We start from the raw sequence: 19836 nt of genomic DNA on the forward strand, positions 1-19836 counted from the left end.
TTTGGGAAATGTGTTCTTATTTGCTCATTCACAAAATAGTAGATTCTAATATTTTTAAGAGCTGTAAGGGATCTGGGAGGCACTATACAGAGAAGACGGTCAGTCAATATTTGCCAAATAAATGCAAGAATGTATCTGAATATTCCTCTCATTGTTGAAATCCTTTCTATATTTTATATACTACAGAGAGTCATTTAGCTTGTGCTTGAATATTTCAGCTGACTGAAAGCTTACAAAACTCTGGGGCAGCCTTTTTCATTGGTGTATTACTCTAATTATTAGAACTTTTAAAATTTTTTTTCAAGCCAGATTTTATCACCCTGTAATTTCCACCCTTAGGTTTTAGTTTGGTTTTATGGGGGCACATTAAAATAAATCTACTTCCCCTTCACAGGAAAGTTCATCACATATTTCAAGACAGCTATCATGTCCTCCATATAATTCTTTTCTTCTCCAAGCTAAACTAGCATTTTCCAGGTGACAATGTTTTTAATTCCCTAACCATCTTCATTTCTCTTTTCCCTTTTTTTGGTCAATGTCTCTAATATATTTATTTTATTATCTACCATGTAATGAGTAAATTTTGTGCTATTTTATTTAAATCCTCACACCAGTCATGTAAAATATGTTTTTCCTAGTGAAAACACTGGGCCAAGGCCACCTAGTTCAGAGGCATGATTTGGATTCACCCTGGCTCTAAATAAACACAAAGCCATGTGAAAATAATCTATCCTTTCAATATTGCAGCTTTCTTATCAGTACAGTGGGGGATTATAATGATCCCCACCTCCTAGGACTGAAGAGTTAATGTTTGTAAAGCATTTAGGAAAGAATCTGGCACCTAAAAAGCATTGCAAATGTCTAGAAATCAAGCAACCTAGTTTATGCTTAACGCTTTATAATATGCTCTGTTCCTATAATGTCTTTTTAAAACAGGTGTAGTATTCTGAATAATAGTCTCTCAAATACGTCCACATCCTAATCCTAGAACTTGCAAATGTTGCTGTTCATGGTGAAAGAGATTTGTAGCTGTGATAAAGTCAAGGGTCTAGAGGAGGGGGAATTATTCTGGATTATCTGGTATCTGGGTGGACCCACTGTAATCGTACAGTAGTTATATACATAACAGTGATGCAGAAGTCAGAGTCCTAGAGAAGGGCATGTGACCATGGAAATGAGGATTAGAGTGACACAGTTTGAAGGTGGAGAAAAGGGCCACAAGCCAAGGAATACAGGCAGCTTCTGTAATCTTGAAAAAAGCAAGGACATGGTTCCCTTACAAAGCTTCCAGAAAGAGCCAGCCCTACCTTGCCAATATCTTGGCTTTATGCCAGGGAAACCATTGTAGCTTTCTATGTTACAGAACTGCAAGAGATATGCATCTTGTTTTAAGCCACCGAGTTTCTGATTTTTTTTTTTTTTTTTACAGTGGCCACAAGAAACTGATATAGTCCAACATTGTCTGAAACCTCGCATTAGAAATAACTCAGGTATAAATAAACTGAATTACTTCTGTGATGAGTATCACATGCATTGTGTTCCACATTAACATGTAGAAAAGTGCATTGTACATCCAGAAAGTTCTGAGTTGCCTGTACTATTCCTAACAGCCTTGAAAAAGAGATTTACTTAACAAAAAGCTACACGAGCAACATTAGATCTATCTGTCCTGCTTCCTTGATATCACGGATGCTCATGACAGTAAGTGTGTGGGGAAATTTTTCCCTTCTGGTGACTTTGTCATTGTCCTCTGTCAAGTGTCCTCCCTCCCCCACTACCCTAGGGGCCTCATTTGGATATCTGAGCATGAGATGCTCCTGTCTCTGCCTAGTTAGTGTCATTCTTTTAGTCCTTCAAAGGTCAGTGGCCCTTCTTTGCACACTTCAGTCTTAACTAAGAGAGTTTGTGACACTCTTTAATGGTGCTGCATTTCCTGGTTGCTGCTTTTGTGAAGCTTCAGTGGTTTCTAGGTAGTAGAAAAAATGGCTTTCACCAAACTCTGCTCTCCAGAATTTGCATACCATTGTATTTTCCTGAAGTGTGGAATCAAAGTCTTCAGAAACTCTCCATTCCCTTTGGAACTTTGTCTTCTCTTTCTTTTCTTTTTTTTTTTTTTTTGAGACAGAGCCTCAAGCTGTCCCCCTGGGTAGAGTGCTGTGGCATTACAGCTCACAGCAACCTCCAACTCCTGGGCTCAAGCGAGTCTCCTGCCTCCGCCTCCCAAGTAGCTGGGACCACAGGCGCCCGCCACAACGCCCGGCTATTTTTTGGTTGCAGCCGTCATTGTTGTTTGGCGGGTCCGGGCTGGGGATTCGAACCTGCCACCTTAGGTGTACGTGGCTGGCGCCTTAGCTGGTTGAGCTATAGGCGCCGAGCCTGTCTTCTCTTTCTAACATGCTGACCATATGTCAGATTTAAAGAAGAGAATTGCTGCTTTCAGGAAAACAGAATCTCTTTTATCCCCACCCTCTGCAAATTATCACAGGTTTATATATACCTATGAATAGATCCTGAATTCTTACTTCTGTGGTTTTGTTTTGTTTTCTTTTTGTTTTACTTTTGTCATGGAGCCTTTGGTCATCTCAAATCTCCAGATCTATTCCACATGGATTGATGATGACCCTGGATCTATTCCACCTTATATCTATTTAAATTTTGAACCCAAAGGCAATATAGGATAATTCCATTGAAGGGACTTTAAGACATTATTCTAGCCTATACTATTAGTTAGATTAATAGCCTAGCTTATTAATAATGATAGCAATTTATTAAATATCTTCTATGTGTCCAGTATTACTCTGATTTAAAATATTAAACTGTTATTGATAAGGGTTACTAAAGTATTTTATTAGAATGATAACTTATTGCTAAGACAATAAAAAGAATTTTATTTTTAAGTGTGTGAGTTTTATTTTTCCTAACTTTTTCCCCCATCTCACATCCATTCTACATATTTCTCTAAGTCTTGTTAAATATGTTGACTAGAAAATGGTAGCTGGAGAGTTCTGTGTCCAATATTAGCAATACTACTTTGGGTCAGTTTCCCAGACTTGGGTAGATTTATCTATCAAGGGCCTTAAAAAAATAAAGAGTCTGAGATAGGAGAGTTATTTTCAATTTATCAATAAATGAGGATTTGGGGAAAAATTAAGTTATGTTGAATTATTAATCAGGTGTCATTGGGAATGGCACTTTTAGTAACTTTGAACCTAACTGATAATTGAGCTCACATAGATTTATTTCATCGATGGACACATTGTAAGAATCTTTATGAAATTCTTTTGTGAAATTAATATTTACTTATATTATAACCCTCCTAGTAGGCACCTGAGGAAGATATAGCACCAATTTCTTTTTATAGAATATTAGTTTCCTAGGACTGCCATATCAAATTACCACAAACTGAGTGGCTTCAGACAACAGAAATTTATTTTCTCAAATTTCTGGAGGCTAGAATTGAAAAACCAAGTTGTCAACAGGGTGGTTCATTATTGGGGATTATGGGGAAAATGCTGTTTGTCTTCGTAGCACAACCTCAATCTCTGTTCCACCATCACAGCGTTCTTCCCCATCAGTCTATGTTGTCTGTGTCTCTTCTCCTCTTCCTCAGACTTCTAGTCATTATTGAACTAAGGGCCTACCCTAGTCTAATATGAACTCATCTGAATTTGCACTTTAATTATATCTTCAAAGACCCTATTCCCAATTAAAGTCACATTTATAGGTACCAGGACTTAAGACTTCAACATAATTTTTTTGGGGGGTGGGCATAGTTTAACCCATGAAAAATAGGGACAAGGGGAAATAATTTAAGGGCCAGGAGGTACATATTTATAACATGAGCCAAGGATTTTTGTCTTCTTACAAGAGTCTCTTGATTCCAGCTCCCTACCTCCTGGTGAATTCCACTTTTATTTTCATGAATTCCTAGACTAACTGTTTAATAATCGGCTTTAGAATTTCATGAGGGCTAAAAAAATCAAGCTCACTAGTCTGCGATGGCTTAAATCTATATTTCTATATTTTTTTATTTCAAAATATGGATGGGGTACAAATGTTCTAAGTTCCATGGGTCAGTTTTATAATGCTTGAGTTCTGGCTAAAGGTGTGCCTGCCACCCAGCTAGTATTCACAGTACCCCTCAGGTAGACTTCTGCTGCTCCCATCCTTTCCCCATCCCCCAGTTGGTTTCCAGCAATACTAGGAGAGTATTACTTTCCTCTGTGCCCATGTGTGCTTGTTGGTTAGTTCCAATTTAGAAAGAAATGGTTATACACTGTTGGTGGGACTGTAAATTAGTATTACCTCAATGGAAAACAGTATGGAGATTCCTTAAATAACTAAAAGTAGACCTATCATTCCACCCAGCAATCCCACCATTGGGTATTTCCCCAAAGGGAAAAACAAAACAAAACAAGACTTTTCATCAAAAAGGCATCTTTCCACACTTTTAATAAGTTTTTCTTATCAATAACTTGGGTTCCTTAAATATTTTTCTTGTTTCCAAGATCACATAATTAAGGCTGGGCCTAACCATTTTAATTTATTTAGATTGGTTTGCTGAGCTATATTCATATTGGGTTTCAATTTCATTAAGGATTGTTTTTTATATTCTAGTTTAATGCATAATTCAGAGTCGTGTGGTTCTTTTTTGCTGTGTATGTCCATTGCACGCAGGATCCCGTTTGCCATAGAAAACATTAGTTTCTTTCTAGAACCATCTTCCTTTTCCAGTTCTTCTGCAATCTTCCAGTGGGGAGGTTGGCAATTCAAAGTAGGACACAAGTGATCAAGTGCACAGTTGTATTTAATGCTGGTCAACCAACCAATTAGTGATTACTGAGTTCATCTTATGTACCATATGATGTAAAAAAAATGGGGGTTCTAACAACTATAAGAAACTTTGCGCTCAGTCCCAGCTACTTGGGAGGCTGAGGCAAGAGAATTGCAGAAGCCCAGGAGTTGGAGGTTGCTGTGAGCTGTGATACCACAGCACTCTACCGAGGGTGACAAAGTGAGACTCTGTCTCAAAAAAAAAAAAAAAAAGGAAGAAACTTAGCACTCGAGGAGCTTGTGTTCTATTGAGTGGGTAGAAGTTAGTGTGTGCTAATTGCTATGAAAACAATTGAGTAAAGGGGTGGTCTGTATATAAAAGGACCACCTTACCCTCCTTTGAAATAATTGTTAGTATCATACTTCTGTAATCAGTTAATTTCTATCAAATATTCTTCCCTGTACCTAACAGAATCAAATATTTTGACCTGGTCGTTTGTACCTTCATATTAACCTGAAGAATTTTTCCCCCCTTATTATTAACAGATAATGTTTATCTACTTTTGAGATTTTTTGAAGGTGCAGACACCTTTTATAAACCTGCTGTGCTTAGGACTGAAGTTGTCACATTGAGTAATGAATGTATGTTTTTGCCTCGTAACAAATGGGAACAGTATTATTACAGTTGAACAACATTAACCATCTTTTTTATTTTCAGAGTCCTATCAATGTTACAGTTCTCTAGAGAAGAAATCAGACAAGAAAAGGTTGGTATGATATCAAATAAATGTTTAAACCAGAGGTTATGTGAGTGAGTTTATTTAAAGATATAATGTACAGCATTATAAAGCCCCTGGGTGTTGTGTTTGTTTATTCGAGTCATTTTATATTATGACAATGTCTTATGTGTACATAAAGAAAGAGATGTTTTTCCAGATACTTTGAATAAGAATTCGGACAGCCATTCATTCGACATCCAGTTCTTCCAGCAGCCTTCTTGTTCTACTTTCGTTGCCTTTAGAGGTTACTTCCAGGACAGCACTGCTCTTGTCTGTGATAACTCAAGGCAGAAACTGAGTGTGGGAAATACAGTATCTATTGTGATCTGTTTTTCTATGTGACAGTTGTTCCTATTTTGTGTTTATTTCTCCTTTAATGAGGATACAGCTTTCATCCAGGGAGATGTATAGGTCACTTGTAAGTGCACTTAAATACACGAAGGCACTTCAGCAGCTGGAAACTGTGACTTGGAGCTGAATTATTTTTGAACAGTGAATGGCTTTCCTTTTGACTTATTTTAATATACTTGCACACTGAGAGCAAGAGTGGGCGAACAGAAAACAGACTGTTTTATTAACCCAGCAGTCACCTTTGAGGTTTGTACATGTCCACTTTTTTTCTTGCCTTTGTACATAATCCCAAGAGACTGGTACCTGGCTTTGCTCAGAATAACAAAGTCAGGCACAAATCTCCAAACACAATTGTTAGCTGAATGCCAACTGTTTCTTCTCATCTTTTTTTTTTTTTTAACTTGAACATTAAGAATTGTATCTTTATGGGTGAACCATAACCCTTAAAGAATGAGTTTGTTTTGCTATTTCAGATGCTTCCCCTATCATTTGCTCCATTTATTTTATAACATGTAATCTCAAGTGATAAAAGAAAATAATGTTCTGTATGTGTTTTTCAGTGCTCCCCCCCCCAAAATCCACTAATAGTGAGAAGAAAAGAAGAAAACTATGTTACAAGCTTTAACTGGACTCCCATTTCAGCTGAAAGAACAATTAGGAGGAAAGGAGAGGGGACTTCAACTCAGCCAGGAAACCAGGGCCCAGCATACAGAGTTCCACCTGCAGTTGTCATACAAACCAATGTTTCATAGACTTTTCCCAGTAAGACCAGCCATTTCTACAAGTCAATTATCATCCTTTTCCAAGGTACATATCTGTATACATATATAGATGTAATTTCCAAGTATTAATAAATATAGTACGTAACTACCTCCAAAAATCTATACATTTTAATGGTACTCAAAAGTCGAAGAAAAAATAAGAATGAAAATTTATAAAACGTGATTCATTTAACAGTCTTAAAGCAACAAAGCTTTTAAAATATATACTTTTCTCTTTCCTGTCATTATTATTATCGCTATCATTATCTTGATAATACTAGTTGATAGTTTGGAATACTTCAACTTTTACAAAGAAGATTTTTATCACCTCCTTGGCTATTCAAACCAATCGGTGAAGTATGCCATCTGAAGCTTATAAATGATCATGAATTCATTAAAAGCTATTATTAACAGTTATAAATTCATAAAAATATATAAGTGGTATGGCATGTAGGAAGGACCTGTTCTTTAACTTAGGATTGTGAGTCTGTGCTGGTGGCTCTCTTACATTGGGTTTTATAAAGCATTAACTTGTTGAGTTATTCAATATAAAAGATGATAGTTGTGCCAAAGAATGGTGATGGACATTTGAAGATTACTTTTTGTAGAGAGTCTATCACAGTGTGTGTAGGTAGCAAACATATTTTAGGTGGAATTTTTGTACTGAAGTAGGAGGTTAGAGTAGAAATCTTTAAGGGCAAGTGCTGTGGAGATGTGAACCCACCTTAGTGACTTATTCCAGGTAGCACACCTAGTGAGCGGCAGAAGCAAGACATGAACTCATGTGTAATGCTTTCAGCACTCTTCTCGAATTCAGTTTAGCGTAAATACTGTATTGTGAGAACCGGCTTTGGGCCCAGTTCTTGAGCTGTATTTCTAGGGTTCAAAAATGAAAAAAGGATGATTTTCTATGAGAGTTTTATAAATTAGAAGGGGAAATAAATACAATGACAGCAAAGCTTGGTAGATAGTACTGAACATGGGTTTAGTAATGTAAAGTACTGCTCTACCTATTCTCGTCTCCATCCCTACAAATGCTAAAGCTTTCACATAACATTTATTCTTAAAAAATAAGACTATCCCATTAACCTCTATTAATCTTTCAGTAACAACACTTTCATTTATTGTAAGTTAAGCTTTCAAAAATCATTGCTTCTTAAGGTAATCAATATGTTTTGATTGTAACTACTTCTATTGCATTTTTCTTTCTTTTGCAAGATGTGTTTAAGCAGGTAGGTTTTGATGAAAAATCACGTAAGATTCTGAGTTCTATTATCTTTATCTTCTTAGGATCCTCCTCGTCATTATCCTTACATTTTCATTGTCAAAAAAAAAAAAAAAAACATTTTCAGCAATTATTAAACAAGTGCCATGGGGCAGGAATCATACTAAGCATTAGTATTCTCATTCTTCAATAATGTAATACAGTAGCTATAAGTCCCATTTTGCAGACAGTGAACTAAGGCTCAGAGATTTTAAAAAATTATCTCAAAATTACATTACTAGCAAAAATGTTATTATTCTCTGATTATGACAATGCTGGAAGTTCTTATTTATCCACCCTGTTGGTTCTTACCACTTTCTTTCTAGCTTTATTATTGAGAACCCTGATGATTACCAGTAATAATGACCCAGTTTCAGGTAGAGTAAGCCTCAGAGAGAATTTGTTGGCTGCTATTACTAGAAAAGAAAGCTGATATTAGGGCTGACTAGAACTGGAACTTCAAATCCCAAGAATGGCTCTGGCTCATCTGAGCTTCTCTCTGCATACTGCCTTTGTTCTCAGGTGAGTTTCTCTGTGCAGCAAACTTTGTAGGCTTCAGTCCATCTAGACTCATGGCCTCACAGCTTGCCCTGAAGGTAAATGGGACTTCCATTCTTTCATGGTAGTGTTAAATATTCCAAGGAAGGTCTGGTGGGATTCTTGGTCTGGTCATTATGATAAAGATGGTGAGTGTGTGCTCAGTTTTTATTGATACATTGTTCACTTTCATGGCTGTAGGGACAGATGGAGGGTACGGTCTGTTATCAGAATTGGAGGATAATGGGGATGATACAGATGTGCCATCCCAGGAATTTCCATAAGGTAGGCAGTTATCTCACTAGGCAACTATTAAGACAGGTTGTTATGATACCTGTTTTCATTGCCTTCGTAAAGTCTCCACCATTTTAACACCCTAAGTGATTTAATCTTTTTAATGCCATCTGCAGGATGGAGGGGTTTTGGCTAATTTTGTCCATTAAGCCATACTTGGACAAATCTGTTTTGAACATTTGAAGCTGATTTGACCCAGATATAGTCTCTCACTCTTCAACTTTTGTCTAAGGTAGAAAATTCTATCTTAGATAAAGGTGATGGAGAATAAGATTGTTCTATATAATTAAAAGAAATAAAAATTCATATATGACGAATAGGTTTCAGACCCTGAGGAAGTGATATGTGGACAGACATGAATTGTGCACTAAGGTTTCAGAACATGGGGTCTGATAAGAATTCAATTTCTGGGTTAAGAAAGGCTGAGGACCAAAAAAAAAAAAAAATCTGAGGACAGATTTCTGTCTGCAGTGAATTTGTAACGGCACTGCCCACTTTGAAACTCCGTTCAAAGTCAACAGACAGCTCACACTGGTGACATTTTAAGTGTTGAGGCCTCGTACTGGAAAAGTCTAAGCCTTAGAGACGCATATTGTGATAAGCACTTTTTAAATGCTGTGAGACTTCTTGATGAAACTTTGCAGTGTGTTCCAAGAAATATTGATTTTCAAGAAAGAAATTAAGACTTTTTAGAATACACATAATAACAGTACTCTTTATCCAACAGAACAATGTTTCTTTCTAAGCACAGATCATGTGCCAGCCCTGTGTCAAATATGAGTATCTTCTATGTGAAAAGCTCGAGCTTCTTGGAGTGCTATGAGATAAATGTAGCCCTTCTGTTTTTTTATGATAATTTCAGACGTTTTTTCTTGACTTCCCCACCACCCTCTCAACACTTCCATTGTATTAGGGAGTGAAGGGTGGTAAGAAATGGGGAAAAGGAGCTGGAAAATTGGGGAGAGGGTAATAGGAATATCTACTGTCCAAAAGTAACCTTTAAAGTGGTTGCTTCAAGGTTAAATCTTTTTGGTGAACACCCAGACTTTCATGGATACAAAGCAAAGTTTACATTGTCCTTATGTCCTCTGGCTTGGGTGGCAAGTTCACATTGTCCTTATGTCCTCTGGCTTGGGTGGCCACTGTGAGATGCTTCTTGCTCTGCCTGGCCTCAGTTTCCTGCTGGCTTCCACGGCTAAGTCTGTGGCTGAGGGGATTTAGAGTGTGTTCTCTTGGCAGCATCGGAGGTCAATGACAGTGGACCTGGGCTCTCAACTACAGAACCCAGGCGGGTCTCTTTGTTGCCTCTCACCCATGGGAGCCTGCAGGAGTGTTTGTCAAGTCATCTCTTCGGATACACTGAGGTCACTCAACACTATCAGCGTTCTAAATGGGAAAAGGGACAAAAACGCCTCCTGTTTATGTTTCTTCCCTGTCTGTTAGGATTTGTGTCCTTTTGCAAACAGTGTACAGCATACCTGTGAGTGGCTTGTTCCAGAGTAGGGCACTAGGGCCTGAATATCTGATATCTGGTCTCACTTTGACCTCTTTATATATATATATATATATATATTTTTTTTTTTTTTTTTTGAAGAAACATATTCCTTCTTGGTCTGCCAGGAACTGTCTACATCTTCCTTTTCCAGCACTGGTGTTCACCTTTATTTATAGAGCTGGAGGGATGCAGGCAATGGAGTTGGGATACAGCAAAGGGAAAATCCTGAGAGATATATATTAAGGATTTTAACCTTGATATAGAGGTAAATTCAGAAAACAGTGAAAAATTCCAGTCACAGACTTAGTTGTTAAATCTTCCATGTTTAGATCTCACCTTCTGGTTGCACTTTGGGTGCGCTGAGTTTGTTAAATAACCTGTAAGATTTGGTCATCTCTCCCAGATATGAATCTCATTACATTTATACTGAGCACCTTTTTGACTTCATCCCTTTCAAAGAGCTCTTATGACCATACCCTTTTAAAATAAAATTTGGACCAAAAAGAAAAAAAAAAAGAAAAGAAGAAGAAAGATAGACAATTTCTATCCAGCGTCCTGTATGGACAGTGTACCTTACATAGTTTGGTAGCCCCTCTCCCTCTAGAGTTGATAAAAGGATAGAAATTAGAGAAACTGTAATGCTAAAAAAGTGAGAACTTATGTAATGTCTGTAAAAAAATTTTTCTTGACCAGAGTGAAGGCATTTCCCGCCTGAAGTTTCCTTTTCTTACAAATGAGAGGAATATATGGTTTGCACCTGAGTAAATGTAGCTGCTGCTGTTGGTAGTGAGTAATGGATGACCTGAAATGGTAGCTGTGCTTATACCAAGTTCATCCAACATATAATCACCACCATAATCAAGAAGCCTAAAGAAGTCACCTAATCCCCATTGTGTTGTCTGAATAACATATATTCCACAGCTGAGACTCACAGCATCTAATACCCTGTGAAATAGCTTTCTAGCCCAAGTGCTTACTAATGGAGGAAAATGGCTCATAGAGCTGAGTGGAATTAGAGGAACAGGAGTCACCTGTTCTCTTAGCATCCTCAAGTAGAAGGCAGCCTGGCACTGTAATTCTTATTAATCAACACCTATGTCTCAGGATCTGTCGTGATTTTACGTAATGAAACAGAGGGAATTATACAACCCTTTGGGTAATATTGTGGCATTCAGAGGAGTTAGAATATTAATGTTCTCCCACTTCTTCATTATTATTGACCTGTAATTTTATTGTAATTTACTTCTACTTATCTTGAAACATAGAAAATTGGTCACCTTTAGCTTCATAATCTTGTTCCATAAATGTAAAGACTATTGTTCATTTTCAACTTTTCCTTGTATGTCTCCCTTTTTGAGAGGCTTTTAGTAATTTATTATAACTTGTACTGACCTCTTTAAATATCTTGCATTTACTTGAAAGGCATCATGGCATTGTTCAATATAAATTTCTTTAGATTTTAAAAATATTATGTACTCAACAAACAGTTTTGTTTTGTTAGTTTTAAAAACAAAATAGATCTCTTCATTTTTAATTATCTTTTATATATGTAAGTCCAGATGTATGTATATATAGATGCTAATTATTTCTAAAAGCTAGTCACAAAATGAATAGCAGTGTCTATAACTGACCCTGTAGGTGAAATTTCAGATGTAGATAATTGAGAAGACCAGAAATAGTATACATTTACATTCCTAATTACATTTTGTGTATTAAAACTTTATAAACTAAGAAATTTCATTCAAAATTTAAGGAAATGTCATGTCTTCATCATTTTAAAATTATTTTTCTTGCTAGACTCAACAATTCCAACTCCCGTCTCTTGTCCTTTTCAACTGGTATCCTGTGGCACACTGGTGTGCTGTGACAGAATCTTAGGTGTGCCCCCTAAAATTTTAAGGACCATTAATTAAATTATTTTTAAAGTTCTAACCACAGTAAGTATATTCTTTCTTTTCAGTTTTTTTTTGATCAATGTAATTTAAGTGTGCTATGGAAGTTTAAACTATAGGTTCAAGTGTGCCAGGAGGTTAAAAAAAGGTTAAAAAACACTAAACTAGAGTTCAGGTTCAAGTCAATTTCTTTCTTTAGATGTGTTTTTAAGACACAGAAAGTCAGAAGCTGTAAGGAGCAGCTTTGGCAGAATCACTTTTCACATTTTTTGGTGGCTTTATCAGTGAGAAAGCAACCTTTCCCTTTTCTGTCTGGGTTGACTCTAGGTTATAACGTTTTTGTTTTGTTTGGCTTTATGAAGACCTAGTCTCATTTCCTGCTTTGCTTCCTGGGGTGAGGGGGTTCCAGATGTTCCCTTCTGTCTTCTTAGCCTATTCTACTTCTGGCCGCTCCCTGGAAGTGTTCTACTGCATTGCAAGAACTCATATTTAACATGGCTGTCTTATGTCACAGTCTTCCAAGTATCTGAAAATACCTAACCTATTATGTTAGGGTTTTTGCTGTAGTTTATTTGTTTACTGGTTAAATTTTTGGCTCATCCATTGAAAATGTAAGCTGCATAGAAGAAGTGACTTTATCTGCCTTATTTTTTTTACATAAATATAAAATTTATTATTATTATTTTTTAATTTTACATTAATATGAGGAAACAGATTTTTAGGTTACATTGGTCTTACTCCCAAGGTAAAGTTCAAGTTGTAGGAAAGCCTCCCACTGTGGGGTGGGGATGCTAAACACCCTCGCATTGTGCACATTGTGAGTTCTTACCAAATGCCCTCCCTCCTCCCACTGATCACCCTCCCTCTTCCAATTCCCTTCCCCCTTCCACCCTCGCCCTTGCTAGACTAAATTTGTGTTTTATCATTCCTATGGGCATGTAATTCTTTAATATATCAGTTTCACAATAGCATTGAGTACATTGCATACTTTTTTTCCATTCTTGAAATACTTTACTAAGAAGAATGTGTTCCAGCTCCATCCAGTAAACAGAAAAGATATAAAGTCCCCATCTTTTTATGGCTGAATAGGATACCATGGTATACGTATATGACAGTTTGTTACTGTCTGTTTTATCAGGTGCAGCTCTGGTGATTGGAACACAGTAGGTGCATACAAAACTGTGAGTTATCAAATGGTTTTCCTTAAAACTATTCGTGGGATTCTTTGCTTCTGAATTTTTACAGTATTCCAGCCAAATTTACCCACTACTACTACTTCAATAAATGTGAATACTAATAACCTTCAAGTATTTTTCTCTGGTTTATAGCTTTTCTTTGAACTATACATCCAAGTATTTAAGTGTTTCTACCTAGATGCCTCTTCAATTCAATATGACCTGAACTAATGGGGGAGCTGTGTCTATTAATGTCTTTACAAAGTAAAGCAAAATGAATACTTTGCTCATTCTTTGATGTCTTGAACTTAGTAACTAGAATATTTATTCTTATGCTTTCATCTTTTTTCTCCTTTATTTCTGTGACTGTTATCTTATAGATTCTACCTTATAAATAGTTCTCAAATCTGTCCATTTTCCTTTATTGCTGCCACCCATACCCTAGTCAAGGTCACCACCATTTCTTACCTATATTTCTACAGTGTTTCACATTGATATCCTTGCTTTCCAGGATGTCAATCTTTTGCCACCATGTATCCCCAGAGATCAGTCACCATCTAAGAGTAACTACTAGGGGACCCTCCTCCCAAACAAGCAAACATACCAACAAAGGCATTGCACAGACTTTTCATTTCCTTTAGGGTAAAGTCTAACTCCTTAGGTTGGCTGGAATTGGGTGGCAAATGCTTCCCTTGTCCTACCATTTTTTGCTTTGAGAACTGGGGAAAATGAATAAATTGCATGATTGATCATTAGGCAATTTCCCCTACATTGCACTTTTCTCAGCTAGTCTAGAGTTGGAAACCAGATAGAAAAATTGGAGATTATATTCTTCAGTAGGAACCTTGTATTCTGTTTTTCCATATTAATAATTGAGGGTGGATTATTAAACTTTGAAAATAAAGTAATGTGTGATAGAATTAGTACTTGTGATAAAAATTAAAGAACTCTGGTGTTGAAAGACCACACAAAGGGATACCAGCAAGTAAAGCTTCGGATTTTCCTTAAGAGTCATCTTTGAATGAGCTTCAACATATGAACGTTTAATGTTCAGTTAAATCACAGTTTTCAGATATTACTAAATGACAAAATTATTTTTGTCTAGAAACGTTCAAAGCAATTATTAATTGTGTCCCATTGTGGACATAGAAAAGTATCAATATTGCCTGCAAGCATTTTCTAACTCTGAGATATGACTTAACACCTTTTAATAATTTGCAATATGTTCATTATTGTCCCCCCCCATCCTGTGCTACCCCCAAGCTCTTTTCTGCAATTAATGCCACTTTAAAGTAAAAATGCCTTATTGCTTTTTGTGAACAAAAACACCCCTCCTTTTTCCCTGATTAATGATTCAAATAGCCCAATCAAATTTACTATTGGGGCAAATAGTTAAAATATTTTTAAAACTTTAATCCGTAAACTGTGTAAAATATGAAAGCAACATATATGTTAAACTTATTTTAAATTGTTACTTTCTGAATCTACCCTTCATCTTCTTTTCTTCCATTACAGTGGGACCATATTGCAATTGGCTTCTCTTTCTTCACTGTTATTAACTTTTCTCCTTTTATCAGCAAAAGGATCTTGCTTTCTTTGATTCTCTTATTGATATTTTAAAAGGACTTTTTTTCCTCTCTTGCTGTCTCTCTCAGGCAAGTCCCATCTCAATTGTCCTTTGTCATTCATTGTCAGTCTTTGTGTCCATACTCTTATCATAGCCTAGTTTTTTTCCTTTTTCTTTTTTTTTGGGGGGGGGAGTTGTATGTGAAAGTGGGAACATTGGTGTTGGGAGTCTCATATCAGTTTCCGGCCTTAAGCAAAATGCAATTATTTTCAAATGGGAATTGCATTGTGTACCAAAAAGACAAAGTTTCTTTGTTCCAATAAATTGTAGCCTTATGCAACTCATACTCATTTAAAGAAATTTTATAATTGAACTTCTAAGTAACTAATAACTGGAAAATCCTGATTTGGGGCTTTAGTCACTGAAGATATGAAAAGACATTTGCTCCTGTCTTCCCAACAGACTTTTACACATACATTCTGGGCTCAGCGTGCTCTGGTGCTTTCTTTTATCTATGCCCATCTGCTGGTATGGTATGTTCTTACCCTAACATATTTTCAGACCCTTGCCATAGGGCAGAAGTGCCAAGCAATTATTTGTTGAGATAGATAGCCTACATAATACTGTAAGTGACATCTGTTCTGTAGGAAATCCCTCCCTTGTGGCAGCAGTGTCATATTGGCAGCTCATAGGAATATCGGAATTGACATAAAGGGACAATTGAATGTTTCATCTTATCCTGAATTCTCACTCAGAAAGCATCCGATACCAGATGCTTTAGAGGGCCATGTAACCCCCTGACTCTTTCTGTTGTTCACTTTACACCTATGGTAATTGGCAAAACTATACTATAGGGATAATTTCTTCCTGACCCCAGCTGGCAACCAAATTATGCCCTAAAGCATGAAGATTGTCATACTTTAAAGTTTATTGTAGCTAAGATGGTGAAAAATGGAATATTTTTCACATTAATGTGCTTACTAGATTGTTTGACCTAAATAATAGCTTGAACAATAAATTCCACAAATTACTCTTAATAACTTATTTGGCAAAATTATAATGACAGATGAACATTTTAATCTTTTAAGACTGCTGATCCCCATGTCTGGCAATTGGTTTTCTCCTTTAAACTATTTTAAACAGATGTTAAGAAAAATAGTTTATAGTCTATGATGGTTTAAAGATTGAATTTGTGTGTTAAGGCACATATAATAAAACATGTTAATTGGTTTTGAGTAAACTGAATGTATTGGGTTTTGGCCACTTGATGTTAAAAAGGCAGGCAGAAATCAGAGCCTATAATCATTACTGTTAAATTAGAAATATAACATGTGAGGTAGGTTCCGTATCAATTCACACCTAACACTATCCACACTGACATTGCTACTCTTTACAGTGATCTTCAAGACACCATCAGCCTTTCAGATTCAAAAAAATTAGAATGGCATAATTATGAAAGATTGTTTTAAATTAAAGTTTGAAATGAAAACACTCAACTACACAACTGGATAAACCCATTCATATAGGTTTATATTTAAGTAAAATTAAACACTTAATAATAATAAACTCTATCAGTTATAGTCTGTTGCAATGCCAACTACTGTGAAAATCAGTAATCTAACATAACTTTTATCTCTTCATGATTCCCTGGGTTAGTGATATGAGCTGGATTCACTTAAGTAGTTCTTCTGTACTTTCTGCAACTTGTGGGGTAATTATTCTGGAGATTGATGGTCTGAGACAGCCTCAAAGTTCTTGTTGGGGTTGTTTGGGTTGGGCCATATGTCTCTAGCAGGACAGCTTGAGGTCTTTTTATGCAGATTGAAAACTTGGAAAAAGGGGGCCATCACTAAAGTGGACATTATTTTGAACTTTTGCTTGCATGATGTCCCATTAGCCAAGTCAACATGGCTAAGCCAAGAATCTGTGTGGGAGAAGACTACATAATGAAGTGGATACAGGGGTCTCTAATAATCTACCAGGAATTGCTCTTCAGGATTACAGGTAGTCGGACCTTACTTTCCTGGCTCATTAACGTTATACAGCTATACTAGAGCATTGTGCTAAATTCTGTAAATTTACAAGAGAGTTGTATAAACAACATAAATATTAGTGAAATTAATTCTTTACTTTATCAGTCTCTTCATTATATTTTAGGTATAAATCCTTTGTAAAATATGTGGTTTGTATCCAAAACATAGCTATAAACTATCATTTGTGTGTATCTGTTTTTCCGAGTCTACATTTTGATCCTTTAACAGGATTTTTCACAGAGAAACAATTTTTAGTTTTTTAATAAGTACAATTTACCAATTATTTCTTTTATGGATTGCTATTTTGGTGTCATGTTTAAGAACTCTTTTTATACATTGCTAGATTCATTTTGCTAATATTTTGTAGAGAATTCTTGTAGCTAAATCTATGAAAGATATTGATCCATAATTTCTTTCCTTTATTGTTTTTGTCTGGTTTTATTATCAGAGTGATGCTGACCTCATAAAATAAGTTTGGATTGTTAGTTCCTCTTTTATTTTCTAGAGGAGGTTGTGTAGAGTTGGTGCCACTTCTTATTTCATGTTTGATAGATTTCTCCATTGAGGTCATCTGGGCCTACAGATGTCTTTATTGCAAGTTTCTAAGTTACAAATTCAATTAATTTAAGAGTTATTGGATATTAAAATCTCCAGTTAAAATTGTGGATTTGTCTGTTTTTCTTTCAGTCTCTTCAGTTCTTATTTCATGTAACTTGATGAAGTACTGTTGTTTGGTGTCTACACATGTTGGATTACTACATCTTCCTGGTAGATTCACTCTTTCGCTACTATGTAATATCTTCCTTCGTTTCATAAATTTCTTTTCTCGGAAGTCTACTTTATGTGACATTGGTATAGCCAGCCATTCTTGCTATTAAAGAAATAATGTTTGCATAGTATTTTTTAATCCATTTAACATTCTCATATTATTATGTGTAGCATATTTCTTGTAAACAGCATAAAATTTGATCATATTTTTATCCACCATGCTAATCTGTCTTTTAATTGAATCATTTGTAACAGTTACAATTAATGCAACCATTGGTATGTTAGGGGTTAAGTCTGCACTTATTTTTGGTTTTTTCACTCTGTTTTTCACTTTTTCTTCTTTTCTGTAGATGACTTGAACTTTCTTTTAGAGTTTCATTTTTACTTATCTATACTATTTTGGAGTGTCTATCATTGTATAGTTTTTAGTGGTTGCTAAGTATTACATTATAGTAGTCTCCCCTTATTCACGTTTTGTTTTCTGTGGCTTCAGTTACCCGTGGTCAACCATAGTCCCAAGTATTAAATAGAAAATCCCAGAAATAAACAATTCATAAGTTTTAAATTGCCTTCCCTTTTGAGTAAGGTGACAAAATCTCATGGCATCCTGCTCCATCCCATATGGGATGTAAATTATCCCTTTGTCAAACATGTCCATGCTGTATAAGCTACCTGCCTTTCAGTCAGTCCCTTTGCCATATTGATTAACAGATTGACCTTCACTTATCATAGTGCTAGTGTTTCAGTAATCTTTATTTTACTTAGTAATAGCCTTAAAATGGAAGAGTAGTGATGCCAGCATATGTTATAATTATGTTATTTTTGTTGTTGTTAATATCTTACTGCACCTTACTTGTAAATTAAACTCTATCAGAGGTATATTTATATAGGAAAAATATATGTAGGGTTTGGTACTATTGTGGTTTCAAACATTCACTGGAGATCTTAAAACACATCCTTGAATTAGAAGGGACTGTACACATGTATCTACTGTCATAGTCTCTACACGTCACAGTCTACTGATATTGACATTTTATCATTTTGAGTAAAGAGCAAAAAATTTATTTTCATTTAGATTCCTGTACCATGCCTACTTTTTAATTGCAGTTATTTTAATTAGTTTTTTACTATATAATTTGAGGACATATAATAAGGTACTACAATTTTTGCTTAAACCATCAAATGTGTTTTTAAAAACTCATGAGGAAAGAACTCTTAAAACTCAATGATTAAAAATAAAACAACTTAGGATGGTGCCTGTGGCTCAAGGAGTAGGGTGCCAGCCCCATATACCAGAGGTGGTGGGTTCAAACATGGCCAAAAACTGCAACAACAACAACAACAACAACAAAATAAAACAACTTAAAAATGGGTAAAAGATCTAAATAGACGCTTCACCAAAGAAGATATACACATGGAAAATAAGGAATGGGCAGATTCTGAACATCATATGTTAATAAGAAATTGCAAATTAAAATGACGATGAGATATTACCATATACCTATTACAATGGCTGACACTCAAAATACTGAAAACACTAAATGCTGATAAGGATCTACCTATTCTAAACTTCCACTTTCTTTTCTTTCTCTTATTTTTGGAGAGGGAAATAGAGTTTAATTTATTCCCTAAATGAAACAGACATTCATGACACATCACGCTTATTTAAGATATGAGACTATTTTAATAATATGGTAATAGTAATGGAAAAATGAGACAACACTAACAGATGTTATGAAGAAAATTAAATTAGCATATGTGAGTCATTGCATGTGTGTATGTATTCATGTGCTGGGGAGGAGGAGTTGATGTTGCCTGAGATGACAGGGTAGACATTTAAGTCAAAGCGCCTGGAAAATAGTATTATGAGAATCACGAAGAAGGTGGCTTTTATTAATAGAGGATATGAAAGTTAAGACATGCTAACTTTCTGTTTGGGATGGGCAGTAGAAGAAAGTAGTTAGTGTTGTGTTTGGATTAGACTTTAGAAGAGGAACCACATCTAAGGCATAGACTTGACAATCAGTTGCAGGTGCAATAGGTGAATCCAAGGGAAAGAAGGATGACAGGTACAGGATGGAAGCTTGGAGTATACTCACAATTTGGAGGAAAGAGGAAACGGTTGAGAGTGGTAGATAATAATGCAA

General features: G+C 35.8%; 1 protein-coding gene across 1 annotated transcript in view; it reads left to right on the forward strand.

Annotated features, from left to right (window-relative positions):
* The first annotated feature begins 5489 nt into the window (after positions 1-5489).
* TFEC (transcription factor EC) overlaps positions 5490-19836 on the forward strand; it is a 128239-nt gene continuing 113892 nt past the window's right edge. The window contains exons 1-2 of the mRNA XM_012805148.1: positions 5490-5540; positions 6492-6710. Coding sequence (XP_012660602.1) covers positions 6513-6710 — 198 coding nt within the window. The 5' untranslated portion in view covers positions 5490-5540; positions 6492-6512. The remainder of the gene's footprint in view (positions 5541-6491; positions 6711-19836) is intronic.

The sequence above is a fragment of the Otolemur garnettii genome, unplaced genomic scaffold (genome assembly GCF_000181295.1).
Source record: "Otolemur garnettii isolate 467f Iridium unplaced genomic scaffold, OtoGar3 scaffold00037, whole genome shotgun sequence".
NCBI classification, from domain to species: Eukaryota; Metazoa; Chordata; class Mammalia; order Primates; family Galagidae; genus Otolemur; species Otolemur garnettii.